At 35.1% G+C, this 27,254-nt stretch overlaps 1 protein-coding gene across 9 annotated transcripts in view; it reads right to left on the bottom strand.

Moving 5' to 3' along the window:
• The window catches only part of GABRA2 (gamma-aminobutyric acid type A receptor subunit alpha2), a 140,713-nt gene that overhangs the window by 56,154 nt on the left and 57,305 nt on the right, over positions 1–27,254 (bottom strand). For 8 of the 9 annotated variants that reach the window (XR_011386860.2, XM_051831272.3, XM_051831283.3 and 5 more), the window contains exons 4-6: positions 21,936–22,003; positions 5,069–5,289; positions 2,696–2,778 (exon numbers count right to left, since the gene is read on the bottom strand). Coding sequence is in view for 8 of the 9 variants with exons in the window: in XM_051831272.3 (XP_051687232.1) it covers positions 2,696–2,778; positions 5,069–5,289; positions 21,936–22,003 (372 nt within the window). In the remaining variant the exon portion in view is untranslated. Of the gene's footprint in view, positions 1–2,695; positions 2,779–5,068; positions 5,290–21,935; positions 22,004–27,254 lie in introns of those variants that run through there. The other variant, XM_089327186.1, reaches the window with a different exon arrangement.

A 27,254-nucleotide genomic window follows, 5' to 3' on the forward strand; every position in this document is an offset into this window, starting at 1 on the left:
CATTGAAGATGGAAGTCTGGGGAACAGTCCAAGAATATATTACATAAAATGACCAAACTTCCACATATTTTAATAAAGCAGTGACTACATTTCATTAGTTAGACAGGACTACATTTTTATATTTTTGGTATGGTGAAAAAAATATAGCAGAAAGTTATGCAATACAAATTGGAGGCTCTCACTGGTACACTAACACACATAAACCAGGGGGACTTTATAATATTCTTCAACAGAGTACACAGGAAAAGAAAGATGTTTTAGAGCATTAAAAATTCCCCGTTGAAATTGCCTGTCATCAATTAATTTTATTTAATTCAATGAAATAACACACTTTTTAGTTTTACACTGCATTTCACAGATAGCTACTTATTGAATCTCACTACACAGTAATCAAGAAAAATACTCCAAAAATATTATTACCCAGTAGTTTTTATCTCAAAAGACAACTTATAGTTTTTTTTGGGGATACTGCACAAAATATCCCTAGGTTTCCATTCAGGCAGTATGAAATCAAATGAAACAAAAAGGAAAAGTATGAGTATGTGGGTAATAATTTTATTTAAAAGACTGAATTTTTAAATTGTAAACATACAGAAAGGATGCTTCTTTATTTGGGGACAATGATAAACCTTCAGAAATCCAATTCTGTGGGCTGGGGAATTTTTGAATAAGATAATAATAAATGACTAGAAGAAAATGTTATTACTGCCTTGAGCAAACTTTCCTTCACCAACACTTTAAGGTTTGGCTTGCCTTGTCTGTGCTTCTACACTAATGCAACAAGTTCTTACTATAAGCAAGCATAAAAAGAATGTGGGGTTGGCATTGTGATGTAGCCTGTAAAGCTGATGTCTACAATACCAGCATCCCATATGGCCTCTGGTTCAAGTCCCAGCTGCTCCACTTCCAGTCCAGCTCCCTCCTAATATGTCTGGGAAAGCAGCAGAAGATGGACCAAATGCTTGAGACCCTGAACCCACATGGGAGAACAAGAAGAAGCTCCTTGCTTCTGGATTTCGACTGGGCCAGCTCTGGCTGTTGTGGCCATTTGGAGAATGAACCAGCAGATGGAAGATTCTCTCTTTCCCTCCTTCCCTCTCTGTAATCTCTGCTTTTGAAATAAATGAATAAATCTTTAAAAAAAAAAGAATGTATCAGAATATAAACGTGAAGAAAAATGCAACAGTAATTACTTATATAAAGTGTGATTTTCAAAAACTGTGGTACATATATCCCTTCTGTAAAGGGAAAACCATATTCTCAATCATGTAATTCTCTATTACTCTATAGATTCACTATAAGATATCTTTAAGCTTCATTTAAAGTATTTTAAACACATTTATTTCATTTTCACAATTTAGGCATTACATCATTTATATTTGATGTGTTAATGACAATATTTTGCCCACTTAAAATGCCTATTCTTTTATATCATTATTACATCTTGAATAAATTTTGTTTTTCATATCAAGGCTTTTCAATTTTTACTTTAATGTCAGTTATGCAATGCAAATGTGTTTTTCTCTACTGCATCTGCTGTGGTTTTCTCAGCATCATGTTTACATTGTATAACATGGTTGACTGAAATAACACTGGGGTAAAATGCCAGTATGGAAGTGATTCTTTCCATGACAATACAAGAAGCCTTTGTCTGTAAACAAGTGCAGATTCTCAAAAAAGTTAGGGACTACCACCTTTCATAAGAATGACCAGAAGAAACAAAACTGAATTCATCCCACAAAACCATTATCATCAAAATAATCAAGAGTTTTGCATTCATACTAGTCATTATTCTTTTCTTTTTTGTTGTTTGATACATTTTGAGAGAAGGCACACTGTTCAGTCATATTTATTTCTAATCGGGTAAGAGCACTGCATTTATATTCATTTGAGAATATATAGCCAAAAGCTGCCCAGAATAGACAAAGATTGGTTCCAGAAAGAGTACAGTTGCTAGAAAGGTCAGGGATGGCACATGCTCACACAAGAGAGATGCTGCTCAACAGTGCTCATAAATGTATTCTGAATCTGCCTAGATTGCCATGTGGGGACCCGGGGAGATGATCTGACCTTCCGCCTTTCCAATTATTCTAGGAGTGTGAATGCTTCTGCTTGACATACCAGATAGAGCCTCCGTGACCTAAAAATGGCCAAAGGCCATTCTACGTACATGGAAGCTGTCTTCACGTAGCAACAGCATCACCTCCTCCAATTTTATTTTAGGAAAAAAAATATATATATCCCTTCCATGAGTTATGCAGCAGAGACAATTGCACATCTCTCTGCCTTTGGCAACAAGCTGACAGATACTTTAATAAACAATAGAACTACCTTTTACAATTTATTGTAGTTGATGAAAAAAAGCATTTATTTTGCATTTTTAATAACACTAGAAAAAGAAGGTAAATTTCAGTTTTGACCTTCAACAAGCTCTTGGTCTAGTTTTATACATGTATTAAAACACACATTCATTTTTAGCAAACAAGCTATAATTTAAACAGTGATTATAATATAATGATATTTGAGGGTTCACTAATTAGTTCCCTGAAGGCAGTCAGCATGTATTTTTACTTCTATCTTATTGGGAAATTGTTAAACATCCCAGTAAATGAAAAGAAATTGTACAATTGAGCAGTGCCACTGACTAGCTCTGACATTATTGACCCAAAACATATACCTTCACCCCTTTACTTACAGCTGCCAAATTTCAGAGGACATGAATGAGCATCCATTGGAAAATCCTCCAAGTGCATTGGACATTCAGCTTGAACTGTAAGCCTAAAAGTCAAAATTCCACTCTTTGTTTAAACAAATTGGCAAGTCAAGAAAAATAACTCATCACTGTTCTCAATCTAAATTAATGAGATGAAAATTCTTTAAGTTCTTTTCTTTTAACTAATATAAATCTAGTTTAACATTCAGGTGATCCCTCAGAAGACATTAATAAATACAAAGTCCACATATAACTTATAATAGTTATTAAAATGTATTTTACTGTATGTTAAGAAGTGAAAAAATGAATATATAGGTGTTTTGAAACATAGTTTTCTCAGTAACCTCACTAGCTTTGAAATCTTAAAGAATAAAAATTGTAAAAAGCTACATATTAAAAAAAAACTCCAAAAATTGCAAAAAATGCTATTTTCTTCTCCACCATCTCATTGGCCCAGAGCAGCTCTCTTCAAAAATAAGCAAATTGTTAATGAATATCATATGGTATATAGATACTTTCAACAGTATATGACTATATAAACAAATATAAATATGTATATAGACATATATCCTAGAAATATTTTCTTGAGATCAGACTGTTGGCTGAATTTTGCACTTAAATTTTGAATGTGAGATATATTTTTCCTGTATCTGCCTGATCACAAGAAAGAGTAGTCAGAGAAATTGAGTTATGAAGAAAGCTTGCAATTATTCTATTTCACATTAAGGCAAAGTGGATAAGGAAGGCACCAAAAGGAAATTATTACAATATCTGTCAAAATGAGCAGAAAAATGTGGCCAACAAATGTGGTTAATGTATTTTAATATAAAGTATTTAAATAAAACTCTTTGCAATATCTTCCAGAATTCTGTATATTATATGCCTATATTATGGCTAAACCCAAAATATTCAACCAGTGACTTAACCCATAAGAACACTCAAAGTGGAAAGTTTAACTAGCACACTGCATACGAATGTGTTGAGAGATTCAGACAGGCAGGCAGAAAGAATAGTCAAACTCCCATTTTGGGTAAAGTCTTCAGAAGTTTATTCTTTAAAGATTAGAAATAACCTAAGACTGTATTATTGCCCATTCTTAAGTAACTTTGATGACTAAAACCCAGATTTCGCTTCTCATGTGATATTACATCACATCATATGTGTAGAAAACAATGTTCATTTATATGTAATGCTGATGAATTATCTATGCTTTAAATCTTTTATTAAACTATTTTATTCCATGTCTTTTACTACACCTGTGTTTTTTCTTTATTACATGATGCAAGTAAATGAATATTTTTACTTTTTGTTATTAATATGATGAGAACTTTAAAATACTAATTCATGAGCTTTGTTAAAATGTTGTTAGACTCAACAACCAGTTAGTTCTTGATAACTTCATCTAGGTTAAATCCAAGGAAATTGATGCAAATTTTATTTTATAAAATGTAATTTATAAAATGGTAAATTCATATGGTTCAATCTAATATATGTTTATGGCACCTAATATACTAATTTAAAGACTTATTAAATGAGAACACTGTTTAAAAGAGAAATATGTTCTCTAGAATAACTTTATAAGGAGAATAAAAATATTAAGTAAAATCTTGCTTAAATATCACTTAAGGCACCAGCGCTGTGGTATAGCAGGTTAGGCCACTACTAGAAATTCCAGCATCCCATATTGGAGCACTGGCTGGAATCCCAGCTGCTTCATTTCCAATCCAGCTTACTATTAATTTGCCTGGAAAGGCAGCAAACGACTGACAAAGTACTTGGGCACCTACTACTCATGTGGGAGACCTGGATGGAGCCCCTGGCTCATAGTTTCAGCCTGGCTGGCTCTGGATGTTGTAGCCATTTGGGGAGTGAACTACCAGACAGAAGATCTCTCCCTCCTCTTTCTCTCTCTTTTCCCTCTCTCTCCCATTCTCTTTCCAATAAATAAATACATAAATACACAAGTAAATCTTTTTTTAAAAAGTCACTTAAAATGTTGATAGGATATCTGAAGAGATATTAACAATCAAATTATGCTTTGATAAATAAATGCAAATTATGGATTTAAATTATACTTAATTAAAGCATGGTAGATCAATAAATAACCAAAAAGCCATTATTAATAACTAGAGCATTTCTCTAGTTATAACATACTAAGATGAGAGTCAAACTCATAATTACTATTTTACCTTTAAGTTTTCACTACCCAACCATTTACAGAGACTACTACCAGTACTTCAACAATCTGATGGAGAAATTTTCAGCTTGTGCTAACACTTGTCAATTACACTGTCTGGCTGCTTAGTTTATGGGTTTATGTGTATTAAATATGGCATTTTAGACCTAAAGACATACCTCATGGTGTACAGTAGTGTTCCATCATCCTGGATTCGAAGCAGCTTATTTGGCATTGTCATATTATGAGCTACTGATTTCTTCCCATTGTGAAAGAAGGTATCTGGAGTCCAGATTTTGCTGGCCATTAAATTGTTAAGTCGAAGGATATTCATAGGACCTTTAAATTTCAAACGTTCATCTTTCCATTTTTGTCGAAAGAAAACATCGATTGTATATTCCTGAAATATAAAAGTGCATTCCTTTGAAAATAAGTGTTTTAGGTACAAAAGGACACTATAAAGGTCCAAGAAAATCATATTTTAAATAGATTAGAGAGCTATATTGAGAGCAGTAAAGTTTGCCTCAGAAAGATCCTTCCTTTAGATTATTGATATATGTTCTTACTTACAAAGGGATTAAATATGTGTATTTACACAGTTAGCTAAGTAATCATATTGCTCTAAAAAGAAATAAATTTATCTGGCCTCTTTCAGTTGAATAGGGTCTCAGGCAAATCATTCTCTAGCATCCTATACATTATAACTGCTTAGAAAGTGGATATGCTTGGGTAGGGACTGGGTGGGCTGTTTTAAATAACTTATTTTAAGAAAAAACAAGAAGGAAAGTTTTCCAGAAGGAACATCAAATAAATAATAAAAAAACAAAGGGCAAAAGAAAAAAAACTGTAAGCATGCTATTGGATCCATGTGATTCATCAACTCTTATTGCCAAAGAAACTATACAATATCATATATCTTTTTAATCCTATAATTATGGTGAAATATTATATTGTTAGCATTAATGTGTTAGGGATAGATGATTTCAATAAAGTTTATTGGTGAAATTAATTGTAATATAAGTACTTTAACAAGTTATTAGAATACTAAAAGAGCAACTGTTTTGCAAATAAATTCCCTCATGTTAAAATGTAGTCTGAAATATTCATACAGACCAATCAGTATCTTCTATTATCACTGTCCAACAGTGATAATCTCTGCCAAATCTCTGCTTCCAATCTTTCTGCCTCTTTCTCCCTCTCCAAACTGTGTGCATTTTAGATAAGATTACAATTCCTAATTGTGATCAATATTAACAATGTATTGTTTGTTAAAATTTGTGTCAATATAATTAAAATGTTCAATTATACACCTGAGATTGGAAATTCAGCAACTTTTGTTGAATCACAAAACCATTGATGTCACATGTTTGAAAATAAGCGTGACGATTAGCAATTCATTAAACTAAAATTATGTCCATAGTAAAAGAGCCATATAGCTATGCAAATATAAACTCTGTGCATAAATCTGAATCAAGTAAATGATTTCCAATAATCTTTATAAAACTGAATGTGTGACTACAGTAAGTATCGGCCACAGAAAATGGCTTACAAATAACAAGAGATAGTGACTCTGGGCTATGCTATCAGTCCTAGTGGAAAATTCCATAACCTAATTCACACTCACTCTCTGTGGTCTAGTTATTTTTTCAATATTTAATTCCATGTAAGTGGAACTTAAAAAAATACAGATTAAGAGATGAGTCTAAGTACTTTCATCAGTTTATCTGAATGTTTCCAACTGTGGATCCTCAAATCCCACCCTAACTAGTGTACATGTGATATTTACTTTTCCAGGCAAACAATGCATTTAAAAATTTTTATAAAACTTCAACTTAAAATATTGGTTCTGTAAAACTAGAGTTTCTCCTTTAGCTTCCATTTCAGAAGCTACTGAAAAGGCAATCATTGCCTAGAGACCTGCCACCTGGGATATAAAGCTTATTAGCAAAGTTTCATGTGATCATTTCTTAAAAGTAAGTATCAGCAATGTAAAATAAAATAATATCCAAATTGGTCTAAGTAGGGGAAGGATATTGGGAGCAATGAGGCAAGGGTCCCTCTCACCATCTTTTACATCAAGGAGTCAACCAATCCTAACATGGAAATGTGTATCTGAAAAGCATAATTACTCATATGTCAATGTTTACATCAACTTAAAGGTACCTTTTAAAAAATGAATATAACTTATGGTAAAGAAATATTTATTGGCTAAAAAAACAATTTTCAGAAATACTGCACATTCACAGTGTCCCGCAAATGCCAATCTGACCAACATCACCTGTCTTTTTCTTCCCACACCTCACCAGACAAAGCACGCATGACTCTAACAATCCCCCCTCTTTGCTATTCCTCACACTGTTCAAATTCTCTATCTGGTTGGAGAACTCCACTTAAAGCCACACTCCCAGTCCACAGGACACCTGCATGAAAACATATTCAACTCTCTTTGTAATTTTATCAAGATCATCTATTGCAGTTAGTTACATACTTATTCCTCTGCTCCCAACAAGCTTTCACACCTTCAAGACAGGGATTATGGATTTCAATTTTACCTTATTTTGTTTTCATATATATATAAAAGAATATAAAGAATATTACAGTCACTTTGTAACAATAACCTAGCAGAAATGTCATCACAAATATTATTGAAGCCTTCCCTCTTCTGTCGATACCTCCTCAATTACATTCCCCCCACTCCATGAGGAAATAATGCCTTAAATTATTATATATGTACTCATCCATCTACTATGTAAATATATGCACTGGATGCCACATTGTAAACATTTTCTGGTACTTGGCATTTTCCAGTCACTTTGTTGAGATTTATTCATAGCATTACACCTAGCACTTGTATTCCTTTTTACTGCTGTGTGCCATACTAGTGGAAAACTGTTTCACAATATAGTTATCTTCTTTCTTGTTCTTAAGGACTTTTTCTATTTCTAAGTGAGCTTGCTATGATCTTGTTTGTTCAGGCTCTTAGAACAAAGCAGTAAGAGTTACTCTAGATAAGCGATAGGTAAAATTGTTCCCAAAGTTCCAATTAGGATTTGTGAACTATATGATCAACATCACAACTACCAAACTCTGAGAACTAGTATAAAAATAACCATAGACAATATAGAAGTGAATGAGCATGATAACTGATTCAGTCTATTTACATTCATTGTGCTTACTACATTGGCCGTTACCATGATACATTGCTTTTAGCAGTGATGATAAAAATGACAGCAGAAAACAAAATATAGAAAAGTTTTACACAATTAACTGATGGTAAAAAAATAAGGGAAGAACTTTAGAAAACTGAGAAAGAGAAAGTATCAGAGAGCACACACTTACATACACTCAAAGTAGAGGGAGAGTAAAGTACCACACTACAAGAAAGTCTAACAGGCATACAGAGATCAACAATGCAAAACAAAGATGAAAGATTGCAGACACTTAGGAATGGTCACAGCAGAAGCAGAATGCAATAAACTGAGTGAACAGAGAGTGAAAGTGGATAAACAGTAAAGAACTGTCCTTATTTCTGAATGTTAAATGCCTGTAAGGAAAATCAGAATTTAACCAGTAGAATCTAGAAGCCAGCTGATACCAATTGGCTATCACCGTGTGAAAAATAAAAATAAAATAACAGTCATGCATTATTAACTTAGAAGTCATGATGGGGCTGGCACTGAGGCATAGTGGGTTAATCCTCCACCTGAGGGTGACGGCATCCCATATGGGTGCTGGTTCGAGTCCCAGCTGCTCCTCTTTCAATTCAGCTCTCTGCTATGGCCTGCGAAAGTAGTGGAAAATGGCCCAAGTGCTTGGACTGCTGCACCCGCAGGGGAGACTCAGAAGAAGCTCCTGGCTCCTAGCTTTGGATTGGCTCAGCTCTGGCCATTGCAAGCATTTTGGGAGTGAACCAATGAATGGAAGACCTTTCTCTCCCTCTCACTGTCTGTAACTCTATCTCTCAAATAAATAAATAAATCGTTAAAAGAAGAAGAAGAAGAAGTCATGATGCTGGGGGTTAACTGTTCTCAACTGAACTCAGTTCGACCTTAGCGGGGATCCCTCATGCATCTGTAGTTTAGATGGTCATGGCTGTTCTACACTGTCATCATTTAAGACTACAAGGGCAACTCAGCTTGATTCCAAATTTCTCTCATCCTCCTCCAAAGGCCAGAAATCTATCTTAGGCTTGTCTTTCTCATGGCAATGGGAGGAGTACAAAAGAACAAGTCCCAGTGCACAAACTGATTTCAGGCCATTGCTTGTGTAACGTGTCTTAATACCCCACTGGCCAAAATAAGTCACATGGTTAAATTGGCTGAGAAGTAATGCAAACAGGTGACACACTTGCAGCAAGACAGCACTTAAGAGTAAATTGGGAAAAGATGTGCCTACAAGACAGGGCAAAGAAAGTGTTCCATCATTGCAACCTAGCACTGTGTGAGAAAAATAGTTTGAGGACATTTGAAACTTCAATGAAGTTACATGAGTCTAATCCCAGGGAGCCAGGCTGGCTATAACTTAGTATGTACAACTATAAGCAACTATTTGTAGCTAAAAGCAGAGCAAGTCTGTAAACAGAAGCAATTAAAAAATAAAAACGGGAGTAGTGATTTACAAAGTAGGGCATGTTCATCAATTTCAGTGGCAGAGGAAAATATTACAATCTCTATTTTTCTATAGTATTATTATCTAAAATAAGAAGTAAATTAAGCTTTACCACCAGATAATACATGGCATGATATGGGTGTTGTCATTGTACTGGAAAGTATATTAAAGTAAACTTAAGTCATATTTGCAAAGCATACCGGGGGAAGAAAAGAAATAGCAACACGGCATGGTTGAGAAATGGAAGTGTCATTCATTTTCTTTCAATGAATTGTGACTGTGTCCATTTAGGTGACTTTGTAATGCCTAGTTTTATTTTAACAAACAGAACGGACAAATGCCTTCATAAGATTACTACTCAGATACCATAGAAGAAAACACTAACGATTACATAAGCACAAGTGAAAAACAGATTTCACTTCAATACCTGATATGAGTTCTTCATTAGTCACATCAAGAATGATGATCAGAATAGTCATGTTGTCTACAAAACCAGGTTGGATACCTGAACTCCATGTTGGCGTGCCTGCGTTCCATATTTAGCTTCACTCCTGACCCAATTTCCTTCTAATGTGGACCCCGGGAATCTTCAGTGATGGCTCAAATACCTGGGCTCCTGCTATCCATGTGAAAAACCTGGGTTATCTTCCCAGTTTCTGGTTTCTCTCCAGTCTGGGTTCTTGAAGACATTTGAAGAGTAAACTATGGATGTTCTCTGTCCCTGTTTCTCTTTAATAATACTAATAACACAATTTTAAAATAATGACCAACTCTAAAAACATTCTGCAAAAGTAAATTTACAACTAGTAAATATTTAGGCTACTTAAAATATGGGTTATGCATACTAGTTTTAATAATGAGTTTCATATTAAACATATTTTGTACCTTAAAATATTAGTTAATGGTAGCATAGTGCCATTGCAAATAGTAAGTCATTTGTAAAACTAAGCATTCAGAATATGAAGCTAAACATCTAAAATTGGTTTGTGGGTTTTTTTAATGAACATAATAATTCAGTAAGCAATAATTAATAGATTGTTTTGAATTTTCACATCTTTTCAATTTCTATTCATTTGTTTGAGAAGCATAGAGACAGAAAGAGATAGACATACAGAGGTCCAATCTGCTGGTTCATTTCCCAAATGCCTTCAATGGCTGCAGTTCCAAAGCTGGGAGCCAGAATGTAATCCAGGTTCCCACACGGGTAGCAGGAAACTAGTTTCTGAGTCATTAACATGATATCCCTTGATCCACATTAGCAAGAGGCTAGAATCAGGAGCTGGTGCAAACCAGCTCAAACCCCAATACTCTGATGTGTGATTTTAACTAGCATCTTAACCACTAATCTAGACTCTAATATTTGGATTTCAATATCTTTTAAGTTACAGCAGTTATTAAATAAAGCATATTTGGACATATTGCTAAAATATCATAAATAACAATTTAAATGCAAGCAAAATAAAAGTATTTCATTAATAAATATGAGTATTCCTTAAAATATGCATTGCAATTTTATCTCATTGCTTTTAAGTGTGTAATTTACTCTATATTTTTAAATTTAATATTAGTAAAAATATAACACTATATATAAATGCACAAATATAGTTGATTATGTGGTTTGTGTGTTTTTGCTTTCCAGATTAAGAAAGTAAAGAACAGAAACATTTCAATCAAATAATGTTTGTTGAATATCTGCTAAATGTATCAGCATTTCCAAGTAAGTTAATTGCATATTATTCCTTAAATGCTTGTAAAATGCATATTCCCCATAGTTGAAAAGAAAAATCTTGAAAATCTTCCTTAAAATTAAGTTCACACCTTCCACAAGGATATGCTTATATAGTAAGTGTTCAATTTGTTTTTCACAAGAAAATTATCAAAAATGTATAAAAAAGTGTGACTTCTTCATGCAAGCTTAAGACTTAGATCCATGAATCAAGATTCTAAAGAAAAACAAATGATAGGACCAAAAATATCAGAGAATACACAAAATAGTAAAGTGCAAATTTAGTAAAAAAAAACAAAAACTCACAAAGACATATTGCATACAGCTGCCTTATGGCCTATGTACAAAAGAAGTAAGACTGTTAAGTGAGACTGAGGAGTGAATGTATCCACATACTCCAAAGTCTCAAAAAAATTCCACATGGAAATTTAATCAAATCCTTCTTTGATAATGGCATCGTACATAAATTCAGTGCATTTTCTATTTCCAAGTTTGTTATGAGAAGAACAAAGACAAGGACACAGTTTCCAATCAATTTTTTGTACTAACAATAACAAATCTCCAGTTATACAGTAAATTTTTTCAGTGCTATTTTCATAATTTGTACTACAAACAAGGAAATCACTCTCTATTGCACACCTTATTATATAAACATTATTTCAAGGACACATTAACTTGGCGAAGACAACATGTACATTAGTGCTTGACTGCATTAATTATAAGTCAATGCTTGTAGCCAATTTCTGAAGATTTACATCTACTCACTAAAATACAATCAAATTGCAGAAATGCCCTTGGAGTGATATCTTGATTACTCTGAATTGTTAAGTGTATTTAAAAATATTAAAAATTTATTTCATTATACATTTTTGTTAGTAATGGCTAGTCTCCCCTGAGTAAAATCTAATCAGTATGTTTCTTCTGTAATGAAGAAAAAATGTGGCTTATGAAGCTGGTATGTAGCAGTTAAGAAAAAAAAAAAAAAACACTCTCAGAATATCCAAGAAAAGCTCACTTTCAGTTAGCACTCAAAGGCGGCTAGAGAAAAAAGCATAGCAAAAGTATCAGTGTTTCAAAAATTGTGGAAAAGAACTGAGAAAATTAGGAACAACTCAAAAGAGTGCCAGTGAACCCTATTACTACAAAATCATGAAGCTTTACTATACAAAACACACAAAATTACACAATACAGTCACTGCATGTTTTCACCATCATAGAGGTAAGATAGTTGGACTTTCTCTTTGGAACAAGGGGCAAGGCAAGTTTAATCAGTAATTAAAAATTGATACAAAGATTTTATATTCTAATAATGCATCATTAAAATATATCAAACAAAAGTATTTAAGATGAGTAATAGTTATATAACTTATTTGTAGCTAGCAATTCACTTTGAAAAATAATTTTTGTCATTTAAAATTCATAAAAGCTTTATAAATATGTGAAATTATTCCCAATTCACAGATGGAAAATATTTCAGAAGCAATATCATTAAAAAAGATAACCAACATTTGAACTCAAAGTCATGCTCTTTTCCTTATCCCACGCACAGAAACATCTCTTGCAAGTACAGTGGTAGAGTGAAATCCCTACGCTTTATAAATCAACTAGTAGATGCTAGTCATGAATTATGGAAGGGCACAGTAAGAATTATGTTATAGAACTGAGACTGCAGTATTAGAATCTCCGGGAAGGACTGTCTCTCCAGTAACTGGCGCTGAGAAAACTGCATATACAGAAGCAAAAATTTTAATTGTAATCTTATCTTACATCATGCCCCAAAATCAACTTGGAATGGGTTAAAGAACTAAACAACATACTTGAAATTATAAGGCTCCTGGCCGGCGCTGTGACTCACTTGGCTAATCCTCCACCTGCAGCGCCAGCACCCCGGGTTCTAGTCCGGTTGGGGCTCTAGGTACTAATACCAGTTGCTCCTCTTCCAGTCCAGCTCTCTGCTGTGGCCCAGGAGGGCAGTGGAGGATGGACCAAGTGCTTGGGTCCCTGCACCGGGAGGAAGTGCCCAGCTCCTGGCTTCGGATCAGCGCAGCTCCGGCCATAGAGGCCGTTAGGGGAGTGAACCAACGGAAGGAAGGCCTTTCTCTTTGTCTCTCTCTCACTGTCTACAACTCTCTCTCTCTCTCTCTGTCTCTCTCTCTCTCTCTCTCATTGTCTAACTCTGCCTAGCAAAAAAAATTAAAATTAAAATTAAAAAAATAAATTATAAGACAGTTTGGACGTCAAGGAAGAAAACCAAGCATAAACCACCTTCAAAGCATCCTGCTCCCTCCTTTCATATTCAACCAAATGAGGGTCTGAAAGAGGGGACATCAGCAGCAAACAGTTAGGTAGAAAAGCACCAGAGGTAGTGGCTAAGATCACTCAGAAGAAATCACAAGTGTGCATCACTGGAGAGCCAACATCACCATCAGCACGCAGGCAACATTGATTGCTGAAAGAGACTATCACAGAACCGGGTAGTTAAAACGATATTTGCCCCATTTTTTCTAATATCTCTTCCGCTTGGACCAATTCTGAAAGACCCAGGAAGAGGAAAGGAAGAGTATATCATGGCCTGCTCCCCTGGGTACGTCCCATTGCTATAAACCAGGCTGGGAGAAGGAAAGCAGAGGGGGGAAATCTACCTGACATAAGAGACTGATGTTAAATTGCACTGGACTGAACTCTTTAAGCTGAGATACGAAGATATGTTGCTGCTTGGTGAGTTAAATTTCTAAAACCCTTGAAATGAAAATCTAAACACTCTTATAGCCTGCAGGGCTCTGTGTCATGTCTTCACCCCATACTTTGCCTGCTTATGTCCAGCAACATCCCTCTGCTCAACATACACAAACACACACACAATATGCTGCAGCAATGCCAAAGCAGGTGCAGGGCCTCTGGTTCATTGTGCTCCATCTCCCCAGGTAAATTCATTGTTCTCTGCTAGAATCGCTGTCGGATTCACCCATCTCTCTACCTCTGATCAACTTTTACCCCATACTGAAAGCAAGGATCACAAACATTTTCTTCAGTGCTTTGTCATTAGTATCCAAAAACACCTCCTTAAACATAGAGAGTGTACAATAAATAGTCCACGAATGAGAGGCGCATTGGAAATTACATGTACTAACAAGGATCCTGAGTGACAAGGTACCGAAGGGGACATACGGAGAAAGGCATCAGCCAAGGCAGATGGCAGGACAGCTTCCAGATGTGATCGCAGTCACCTGCGTCTACTGTGAGTCCTTAAATTCGCAGATGCGAAGTGTCTCTCTGTGTTTTTAGGTGAGTGCCTATGTAACTATACTAAACTAGTACAAGACTCCCATATAATAATGACCTTAAAGAACGTCAATACTACCAAAAAGGCTATGCAATAATTTCTGTGGTACAAAAATCTACTGTTTCAAAGTTATATTTGGAGACACTTCTGAATTTGGGGTAGATAAAAGAACATAATTCCATTCAGGATCTGGCTCCGAGAACCTTTCATCTCATCTCTACGAAAATCTCTAAGAACATTCTAGGCACCAGTGACAATGAACTTTTGTATAAGAATTGCTGAATTCAACAAGCTCTTCCAGTCTGTGTTACAGCATTCTCTCTCTGCTTTCCAGCTGGCCAAACCTTATTTTTCCTTGTTAGCTATCTTCTTTTCCTAGAAACCTGTACCAATTCTATATCTTCCAGCCAACTCTTCTTTCACAATACATTAATCCATAAATATTTCAATAAAAAGTATCACACTGTTTTAAAACGAATGTTTCTCAGCTGCCCTTACAACCCTCTGAGCAACCTGAATCAAGTACTGGTTACACTTAATGCATTACAGCTCCCGCACGGTGAAATCTGGTTGAAACGAGCAGACACAAGTTGTGCCAGCTAATAGCTCCGACTAAAGGAAAGAAGAAGGACATGTGAGGACTTTTTTTATAATCCTATGTACAATGTCATAAAAAAAAGTATGAACACCATGTGGTAGTGCACAAAGAAAGAAAGGACTATTTGGAGTATTCTGAAAAGACATTAGAGGAAATGAAATGTGAACATGGTCTTGAATAAGTAAATGATCTCCAGTTGGCAAAGGAGAAGGAAAGTATAAAAGGAAAAGGAAAATTGTGTGCAAGGCTGGATAGTTGTTAAAGATAATGGCATGTTCAGAGAACAGGGAGAAGTCTGATGCAATCTTTAAAAAATAAGCCTCACTGATACGTATAATGCCTTACAGTTACTGCCCTGTTTGCCTCCCCACCTCATCCTTGCTGCTTAAAAATGCTGCCTCCACTCTTTCTCCACTTCCTCACCTCCCACATGCTTCCACCCACTGCAATCTGGTTGCTTTTACCACCATCAGCAAATACCTTCGTGTTCATAATCTAATGACATTGTTATAAACATTTTTCTTGATTTACCATATGACATGATTATCATCTCCCTACTTTTGAAATCCCCTCCTACACTGATGTTCTTAAAGGCACATTATCCTGCTGTGGCAAAGCTTTAGAACAATCTTCATCATGGGCTGAGATGCCCTTATGCACATCAGTTATCTCCATTTAAAGTGGTATATTCTGGAAAATCTACGGAAGCAACACCAGTGAAATCTTATGTGCTCATTTTTTATCAAGGTATAAAGGTTCTGTGTGGCTCTCCCAAAAAGACAGGTTCCAGATTTACGTGGTAAAAGAACATGCAATTTCTGCAATTTTTGTTTTAAAGATCACTTCATGTTTAGAAAGCATAGCTGTTTGTTACACAGTTAGTACAAAAGAATCAGGAGGGTGGCAGAGATTGAAACTCTGTCTCTACGAAATCAAGGAAGCTATGGTTGGACACACATAGTCTCCACAACCATCCTGCTCTCATGATGGATGAATACTTTTATGCACCCTTTTTTTCTTGGGATTGTTACCTTACTCCTAAGTGAGGTTATGGTCAGATAAACCTATGGGTTCACTCTATTACCAGATGAACCATACCACCTTCAGTTTACAGAATTGCATCTTCACAGACAGCTGTGTGGGGAGCAACCCGGACTGGACTCAGTTACTGGAATTAAGACTTATTCTATGCATCTGCTCTCCCACAATATGGCGCTGAGAAGGGAGAAACAGCTTCTACACAGCTGCCTCCAGTTCAACCAATAAACTGTAGGACCTACTCCTGATTGGAGGAGAGCAGCGTACTCGGCGTGTGGGTAGCAGAGTTGGGATTGGCGGAAGAGGACTATAAAGGAGGAGAGAGACAACATGCACCAGGAACATCTAAGGGGAACATCTATCTGAAGGAACACCTGTGCAGCCCCCGAGAGAGCCGGCCGGCGGTGTGCCGCTCCCCCGCGGAAGTGGGGAATGTGGCAGGGGGAACCGCCCTTCCACGGAGGTGGAAGGGACGGTAGCCAACCCAGGAAGAACCAGCAGCAAACCCGGGGAGGGCCGAGCAGACGAAAGAACAGCGCAGGGTCCTGTGTCGTTCCTCCACGAAGAGGGGGAGCGACATAATGGTGCCGTGACTCGGATATGAAGCCTAGGCAGGGTTTAGTGTCATTCCCCCACGAAGACGGGGAGCGACAAGCTGTGACACAGATAGCTGATCACTGTACATCACTGAATCTGATAAGGAATGAAAGGTCATGGTTTCTGACTTTTGTTTTTAAGAATCAAAGCACAGTTTGTGCGAGAAGGAAGTCATCTTTCATTTAAACTGACACCTATGGTCATGCCTTCTCCATGTCCTCTTTAATCCCTTTAACTCCTCTTTCTGTCCTTTAAATAATAGTGTTCTAGAGTTTCTGTAAAATTATGACTACTTATCTTTAATTTTTTGATGCACAATTTTATATACACCTGTGGATTCAACTGCCATTCCATGTCTCCCCAAACTGCTTCCACGCTAAGTTCTTCTATGGAGCCACATTTTTGCCTGGTACCTAAACATCTCCAATAAAACCTACAAGTCTAAAAGAACATTTTCAATCAACAAGACAAAAGCAAACACAACTTTTCCTCCTGTGCCCCATATCCACAACCTGCATTTTACTTCTTCTACCCTTTCATTCAACAGTTCACCAAGTCTAATCAACTTTACTGTTGTTAATTCTATCACACAGGGAGCCTTCAAATCATTTCAGTTCTTTCCATCTGCAGTAACACTGTCTTAGCCCAGCGCATAGTCATATCTTGCCTGGAGTACAGCAGCTTTCCAACTAGCTTCTGGTACTTCCCTCATCTAATATTAGTTACTAGGCAGCAGAAAATCTGACCCATCACATGCCCTCTACCTTCTCCTAACCCTCCACCAATCCCATAATGAACTTATGCTCTCCTCAACTTAAAATCATTTACCTTGACCTAAGAAATGGAGACAGGCCCCATAACTAGCAATTATGAGTCCACAGATCTGAGCAGTAGTCTAGAAAACAACTAGTTTACATACTTCAGATGATGCTAATGCAGATTTTGAGTAAAATCCCGATAAATTCTAGAACTATACTAGAATATATTTGTTGAATTATTAGATGTTACCCAAGTCTAAACCCAGTTTCCAAGAGATCAAAAACATTCTAATAAATTTCTGCATGCCCACATTAAAGTAAATAAACATTTACTTTATTTATGACATACTGTGTTGCTATATTTATACCAGGTTCCCTTAGGTAGCTGCATTTATAAGTAACAACCTCTGATAAAGGATGAAAGATGTGAAAAGATAAGATATTCATTTATAACCAGATATTAAGATATAATAACTTTCTAAGTTTCCCTAGGATATTAACTACTAAACCACATAATATTCCAATAGCTTATGAATATTCTAAGAGATTATGTACTGTCTGTCTTCATAGAGGAAGAAAAGTATTAGCCAATGGAAACAACATAGTCAATAAATCAAGGTCAAACTTAACCAAATTATTTGTTTCTTAAGAACCTAATGGTAAATTCTCTATCAGAAATCTCAAGGTTACTTTGAAATTTCCACTGTGCACACCCTAATCCTAGCACTTAGTAAGAGACAACCATTGGAGTGGGCTTAGGTATAACATTAATACTTAAACCAATTATGGCTAAAGAATTTGCGTACACAGTGAAAATGTTCACTAAGATAGGAAATGGCATCCTATATAAAAAACCCAGCAGAAAAAAAAAAAAGCCTTAAAACCAGAGGAGTGAGTTAGAAATCTCTAAAATGCACACGCCTACTACAAATGTCATCAATGGTCAGCTACTAATACATTACAAAGTTTAATTACCTTCTTTCTCATGAATTTTTAAAATGTTGAAATAAAAGATTTTTAACTTAATTGCAACTTCTGTAATTAAAATCTTTAATTACACTTTAGATGTGCAACTTTCCTTGGACAATTACACTGGTTAATGATTCTGAGGGCAGTACTGTGTTTCTGTGTGTATGTGTTCTGTTTGTTCTTTGAATTCTTAATTCTTTTTGCTATGCTGCTTTTTCCTCCCAGGCTAATGTCACAACCAATCTGCCTCACTGACCTGAGCAGGAGAACTTAAAGGTTTAGGTTTTTCTACTGAGGATGCACTCACCAAAGAAAGAAGAATATATTAGCTAAGTTATTAAAAGTGAAATTAAATTTATTCTTTATTTTGCCCAATGAAAAATATGCTTCTGTAAAGCACTAATTAGCTATCTCCATATCTACTTTTACCTACAGATAATATATACACGCACTTTTTCTTCTCATCCTGATAATATCTTGATCTACTTAAAGTGTCAGAGTTAACTTTTATTTCTTGATCTAGTCACCAATACTAAAAGAGAATTCAAGCTTTTCAGTAATTACCTTGTTTTCCAGAAAAAAATTAATATCAAGATTAAAAACACTCATTTTGATCATCATGAAGGCCAAATCATTTTCTTCACAACATGTACATATGCTTTCTGATTGAGCTCTATCTTCCATAATAGGCTATTGTAACAGTGTGTGTGTCTGAGTTGTGTCACATGTTTGTGTAGGTTCTGAAACTTCAATTGTCTCCAATTTCATCTTCCTTCTCTATATTTGAGCAAATATCAAGTAAAGTATCTGTTGTATAACCTAGCTCTAAGTCCTCACTCCAAATCTTCCCTGTATAACAAAAGGTTACAAATACCAATAGTCAGTGCACTACCTCTCAGCTTCAAATCCAGCCTGCTTCCCGCCTTCATGACACGGGAGACAGATTCACTGTCAGTGTTTGGCTTTTTCAACAGAGGGTGATAAAGGGACACTCCAATGTCACAGCAGGAGAAGGGAGTTTTGCTTTCTGGTTCTCCTCTTGATTTAGTCACAATGACATCCTTATAGACAGTTTCAAAGGACTGGTATGCTACAAAATTTCATTTACAAAGCAGGATACTCCCATAGACTAGCTTGAGACGCTACACTCAGCTGTTTTTCCATGTCACTGTAGCTCCACACCCTTGCAGAGGAGTCTGAATTCACTAAATACTAAATACTAAATACTAAAAGGAATAAAATATTTAGTTGTTTCTCGACAGTCAGGACAAGGGCTGATTAAGTCATTGTTTCTCATAGTGTCCATTTCACTTCAACAGGTTTCCTTTTAGGTGCTCAGTTAGTTATCACCGATCAGGGAGAACATATGATATTTGTCCCTTTGGGACTGGCGTATTTCACTCAACATGATGTTTTACAGATTCCTCCATTTTGTTGCAAATGACTGGATGCCTTTTTTTTTTTTACTGCTGTATAGTATTCTATAGGATACATATCACATAAAAAGCTTTTAGCTTTTGACCTGGTCCAGCCCTTAATGTTGTAGGCATTTGGGGAATGAATCATAGATGGAAGCTTTCTCTATCTTTCAAATAAAACTAAAATAAAATTTTAAAATTAAAAAATGAAGAAGGCTCTTCTTAAAAATTTATAAGAAAAGTTGTACTAAAACAAGTAGTATTTAGTTAGACAAGAATTTTTTTTCAGTCAACCAATAGCATTTTGAATACAAAATCTTTCTGCCATTTTAAGATCTTATTATTCACATTGACCTATAAAAAGGGATAAAGTAATATCTCAGGTCAAAATATGTTAAGTGTATTATGTTGAAGAGTGGTATTTTTCCTGTTGTTCTAGTACTGTGCCTAAATTCCAGAGTGACTAGGATGGAGGACACATCAATCTTTACATTGTAACTAGGAAGAACTTTTAAAGCTTGACAGTATTTGATATCAGTCAACTCTCCAAAGATGAGAATCACCTCTCAACAACGTAGAACATCACATTTTCATCCAGGTCATTATAAGAGGACTGTGAGATCAGAAAAGTGGCTTTGATGGAAGAAGAAAATAAACTTGCTAGGATAAACATGGTATTTCTGTTCCCTAAGGGAAATATACGATGGTCTTCATAAATTAATGTTTCCCTTTGTTTGTTCAGGTAGAAATTCTCCAAATTTGTCAGTTTTCTCTTGGATAACCAGAAAGAAGAAACTGAGGAAAGATTACATGGTAAGTAAAGAATAGGCAGAAAAGGGACACAGACATCTCCTCTAATTCTCATTCCTGAGGCTACAAGGGAGATGAATCCTTAAGATTCAGAGATGATGTGTCACAAACTTGCTAGGGAGGTATCATGGGACCAAAGACACATGTATCAGAACAATACAAACAAGGCAGGCATCAGCTGGGACATGTGGTAGAATCTGACAAAATATACTAACAAATGAAAAATTATTTCAGCAAAAAATTCTATCATTGAACATCAAGGTTAGTGAAATGAAGGACTGATAACTAAAAAAAGATACATATAATAAAAAATTTACCTTTGATGATTCTACCCCACCAGTTTATTTTTTTTTTTTTTATTTGACAGGTAGAGTCATAGACATTGAAAGAGAGAGACAGAGAGAAAGGTCTTCCTTGTGTTGGTTCACTCCCCAAATGGCCGCTACAGCCGGCACTGCACCGATCTGAAGCAAGGAGCCTCCTGGGGCAGTGGACTGGACTGGAAGAGGAGCAACCAGGACTAGAACCCAGCTCCCATATGTACCCCACCAGTTTCTAACCTACCAAACCAATTTTCCCCTCCTATCCATCTCATTCAAAAGACAAATAAACACCAGTTCCATGGAATGCAAGAATATCAACATGCTAGTTCTCTTTAGGCTGATTTATATGAGGATACTTTGAAAAGATCATGGAAATAGAATTATAAGATAAATTTATTATGGTGCAAACATTTTGAAACACATACATAGATTTTTATAATGTATATTTTCATGAGCTTTATGAAGACCCCTCCTATATGTTTATTATATATGGAGTTTGTGTTTAATGTCTATATTTATAATGTATGACAAGGCAGTTTTTCATGTATTACACTGTCTATACTCGATAAGAAGTAGGTGTTCATGAAATTTTAGAGACTTTACTTATGAAAGTCCAAGCAGGTACCTTAATCCTAGAAACTATTCTCAGTAATATGAATACCTTGTTTAAATAATTGTTTACCACTCTGTACCTATATAGACAGGTCTTGGAATGAATATAAATTATAAAGGGCTAATTTATACCCTTAAACTAGAATTGTGCATTACAGATATAAACCTTAACTCTCTAGTTATTTGGGTATGCTAGGTAGACATGAGGCAGATACATAAGTTTGAAAAGCTAAAAATAGCTGTTCATTCTAAATTACTCCCACTTTCCCATACATCAAATAAAATTATTATTAATGTAAAACTCACCATATCTGTATCTGAGACAGGTCCAAAACTGGTCACGTAGATGTTAGTGAAGACTTCAGTAATGCTGTCTGATATGAGAAAAAGAGATTGAATATGTTTTATATAATTTGTATATAATTTTTGCAAGCAAAAAGGGTTGTGTTCATGTCATGATCAAACCCTATGTAGTAAATTTAAAAGAACTTCCTTTTGCTTTGATTTCAACTTTCACAATCAATAAAAAAGAGTTCTACAGTTCAGTAATCTAGGTTCTCATAATCCTAAATGTAAGATCCCCAGAAGTATTCTGACATTTCTGCTTGGAAATCGTAACTGATTACGGTATCCTACTTTACGAATACATTGCTCAGAATGAATGGTTTCTTAGAAACCATCTTAAGTGAACTCACTTACAATTAATTTACTACCTATATGGAAAATAAAGTATTGTTATACATGTTAAAAATTTAGATTTTATGTTTAAAGTAAATAGTTCAGGTAGTATTTAATGATGATAATGATGATAAAGATTTAGTGTACAGCTTATAAGTCAGTGTATCTTCTCCATAAAGCACATAGACATGTTAATCATTACAAGTGAACATAATTCATATTAATATAAAAAACTTTATTATTCAGTGATCTAAATGAAAAGTAAATAACTCATTAATCACAATGGACTACTTCCAAAGAAGCTTTTCTTTAAATACATTTAAGAATGCTAAGACTGATTGAAATGGATTCTAAAATTATGTAACTTATTAACTGTAACACAATTAACTGAATTGCTCTATTAACCAGGTGATTTAGATCTTTGGTTTTAAAGCCAAGTGGTAATGGGATAAAAGCTCAAAAAAGAATTTAAAAAGAAAAACTCCTCCATTGTGCTTGTAGAGAAAAACACATGATTAATTTCTATTACCATAAGTTAAATGCTTCATATATTAATCATCAAATTTGTAATTCCAAACAAATATTACCATAAAATATTTTCATTTTATATTGGACATTAATTTACAAACATCAAAAAGTAAATTATGTCAGATATTGATTCACCTAAGGCAAGATTTTTAAGATAATAAAAAAAAAAAAAAAAAAAAAAAAAAAGTTTAGAATTTAGAGATACTAGTCAAAGGAACTGAAATACGGCAATCTGCTTAACAAACTCATGCATTATATTATCTATTATGATTGCTATGCATGTGTAAAATGTGCACAGAAATGTAAGAAAATATGTCCAATGATCCACAACTAGTTGAGTAGATAAGGCCAGATTTTAGAGCCCCAGCAATCTGGTTTGAATCCTCAGGCTAACGCAAAGCATTGAGCCACAAATAATGATAATCTTGAAACTAAAAGTAGTTTCTCATTAACAGAATATTTCTATTCAGCAGAATACCCTGTGCCAAAACCAAAGTTACTCAACTCCAAAATATGCTCATTCACTATTTTATTCCTAAAATTATATTATGGAATTACAAATGTTATTATTCACACCAAAATCAATCATGTCATTACATTTATTTAATAACAAATTGAATGCAACTTAGTTGTTACAGATATTTTAAATGTTCAAAATGACACAAAGGAAAACGTTAAGGTAGTTATCATGCTAACATAGGTAAGTAAATTAATTCTCCTTAGTTTGTAAAGTTAAAAAAGAGAGATGGTTAAAAAATGTGTGAAATGCATTGATGGACATAGATAATATTCACTAAATGCTAAAAGGCAAGGCAAGGGTATATCTAGTGACTGTAGGGAGGTGTCAGTTAAGGACTAGAAAAGAGAAAAATAAGAATATCCTTAAAGCCACAATTACTAACAGAAACACCTACAGAAACAACACAGATATGCAATATGCATAGATATGCTAGCTCCTTGACATGAACACTCAATTGCTATCTAAACCTGGAAAAGGGATCCAAGACAATGAGATTTTAAGGATTTTAATAAGGAGGGGGGTGCACAGAGCTGCAAACAGCCAACATGGATTAGTGAAATATTTTAGTGTGATGATGAAAAATATTTCATGCACCTAACACAATTTTCCAGGTTTCGATATTCCAAGTACAATTTTTGTTGTAGTCTGGCTTCCCATAACATAAGGAAAAGAATGGGAACAGAGAAAAGAAGGGAAGGGAAAAGAACAGATATGAGGGCAAGAGAAAGATGAAATTCTATGATATAGGATATTTCCAAATTTCAAGACACTGATTTGTGAAAGAGTGTCCATGCTGTTTGCTAGTTATGTTTTGTTTCCTACATTAATTTACAACAGGGTGTAAGTGTGCTAGTAATGCCTATTAAAAAACTCTGACTCACGGGGCAGATATACATCACAGAGAAAAGGAAGTTACAGTCTTGTGACAGCCTCTGTGTACATTTTAAGAACTATGAGTCACTCTCCCGAGTCCTGATTACTCTTAGTAGACACTCTAACAACATCCTAACTCAGAGCCTATACACATAGGTTACTGCCTCTCTTCTTCCATTCTTGGTTATCACTTCTCTGCCTTTAAGTCTTAGTTCATGTATTCTCTTCTCAGACCAGGGGTTCATTGCTTCTCCTACCTAATATAAATCCTCTTCATGAATTTTCTCTCTCCAACTTTTGTTTACTCATAGAATTTTCTAGAATCTTCCATGATTTTTCATGTGACATATTTATTTGTTTTATTTTTGTTGTTGTAGCTGTTGTTGTTATATATTTGGTCTGTCTCCCAAACCAGACCTCAAGTTCCCTAAAGGCCAGGGATTGTGCTATTTATATTTATTATTATAATATCACAAGTGCTTCGCTCACTGCCCATCACATATTAGGAGCTATTATGTGAATAAACAAATCATCTTTCATTACAGTCTTGCAGAAAATCTATCTGTTTCCCAAATATTTCAACATGAAAAATTACCATGCATAGCTGTCACTACTGATAAGGAAATGGCATCTATCATTTGTGAAGGCAGAGCCCACGTTGTCCCTTGACAGAAAAATGTTGAAAGGGTAAGTAATAGGTTTCCAGTGAAGTAACAAGTCAAGAAAAGGAAAAGAAAGTACTTGAAGAAAACGCCAATTCAGTGCAAACTAAAATTGAGCTCTGAGCAGTAAGCAGCTCCTAGTCAGAAAGGCCAACATGAGTTATCCCAGAATAAACGTTTACTAGCTAAATGCTTGGCTTTAGAAAACCAAAGGTGACATGGAAACATAAGAGTCTTCTGTCTAGATGTCGCCACAGTCAAAACACCATGATGTTTATATTAAGATGTACTACAGGAAAAGTAAGGAGTGCGAAACAAAGAGGAATGTGTGATCCATAAGAACAACTATCAATTTCAAGACAGAGATACACTAGGGAAGGAGAGGGAAGAGCCTGCAGCAGGATACTGCTGGAGACTTTATAGATTTCTACTTTTTCCTTGCTTTACAAATTGACCTAGTCAATTTTGGCAAAATCTTAAGATCTGATGAAGGAGGTAGTTGAGTAAATCATTATACACTGTATTTCTGAATGTTTGAAATGCTTCATAGAAAAAAAATGGCCCTCATGTATAACCAGAATGAATATCCAAATAATTTTAGAAAGTGCTTAAATTAAATCATGAAAAAAATGTTCTTTACTGGGTAATGCAGTATAGAGCAAAAATCAAAACTTCTTTACAAAATCCTTCGCAAAATTATGAAATAACAAAAATAACATTCAAGTGAAGTTCCTCATCCCATAAGATTCATGGAAAATAGGCATTTGAGGATGAAAGTTTAGTAAAGCAAAATCAGCCTGTGAAGAACTCAAGGATTATAGGAAGGAAACATAAAAAGTAATAAAATAAATGCCTACTAAAACTAAGAAGACAGCATACTGATGCTTTAAGAGCAATTTTGAAGGAAGACACCAGCTGAGTTTCATCTTTGGTGACTTTCAAAGTCGTTATGCATTCGCTAAGCCAACAAAGTAGGGAGAGAATATTCCAGGCAGGGAAAATCCTGCAAATAGTGAAGTCTGGTTAATGCACATGATTTAATATGAACAGAAGAGTGGTATATCAGGTGAAAAGAATGACAGAGGCTATGTCAAAACAAAACAAAAAAATAAGTTAAATCTGGCATGCCCCAGGGATGAGGATATTGTCTCCTATTAATTGTAGCAGAAGATTTACTGGAGGTCTTTGATCTACAGACTGATCTGGCCAAGAGTGCATCATGAGAATCATTACATTACATTTATAACAGGGCAGGTAAATCAAAGCAAATAAAAAGTGCATTCAGTTTGGAATATGTTGTGATTAGTCAGGACAAAAGAAAAATAATTGAGAACAGACAAGGGTAGCTATCAAGAGGAGAGAGAGTCCCTTTGTTTTCTAGAGCAGTATTACTGAAATCATCCCCTTTGACTATTAGAGGATCTTTAGAGACTGGAAATGAGCGATTTCAGTAGAACTATAAAGGCATAAAACAAAAAAAAAGAGTTTTGAAATAAATAGATTAGAAGAACATGAAGATAATAGCTAAAAAATATTCTTTCAAAAAGTTTATCAAAAAAATTTGATGAACCCATGAATAGTTGAACTGTGCTTGGTTATATAACAGACAATAGCAATTAAACCTTCCAAACAAAAATTTCTTTTATTGTTTTTAAATTTTTTTGAGAATTATTATTCACTTGAAAGAGTTACAGAGAAAGAGGAAGAGACAGAGAGATAAAGAGAAAGAGAGAGATCCTCCATCCACTGGTTCACTCCCAAATAGTTACAAGGGCCAGGATGGGGCCAGGCCAAAGCCAGGAACCAAGAGCTTCATCCTGAGCTCCCATATTGGTGGCAGAGGTCCAAGCACTTGAAACATCTTCCACCGCCTTCCCAGGTGCACTAGCAGAGAGCTGGAATCAGAAGAAGAGCAGCTGGTACTTGAACTGGAGCCCAGCACCCATTTGGGAATTCCAGCGTTGCAGGCAATGGCTTTTCCCTGTATGCCACAATGCCAGTCCCCCAAACAAAAATTTCTAACTTTGGCAAGAATAAAATTATTTCTTTCATAAATGACTGAAGGCCATTTGATAGGCATATTCTTTGCACAAAGTCTCTTTTCTTCACCCCCAAACAGTTTAAAATTTAACTTTCCAAGATAGCTATAATTATACACTCAAGGTTGGAAAGGGAACCATAAAATATTTCAGATAATTTTTGTGCATATCAAATGAAAGAAAAAAATGACATTTGTTGTTTTATTATTCTAGGAACAGAAAAATATTTTCTTTAGAATGTGGAATCCAGAGAAATGTAGTGTAACCTGGTCTACAATTTGATTGAACCAGAAGAGTTTATCAGTACACAATCATTTGCATATTT

The sequence above is a fragment of the Oryctolagus cuniculus genome, chromosome 2 (assembly GCF_051225735.1).
Source record: "Oryctolagus cuniculus isolate XC-2025 breed Fujian yellow rabbit chromosome 2, ASM5122573v1, whole genome shotgun sequence".
Lineage (NCBI taxonomy): Eukaryota > Metazoa > Chordata > Mammalia > Lagomorpha > Leporidae > Oryctolagus > Oryctolagus cuniculus.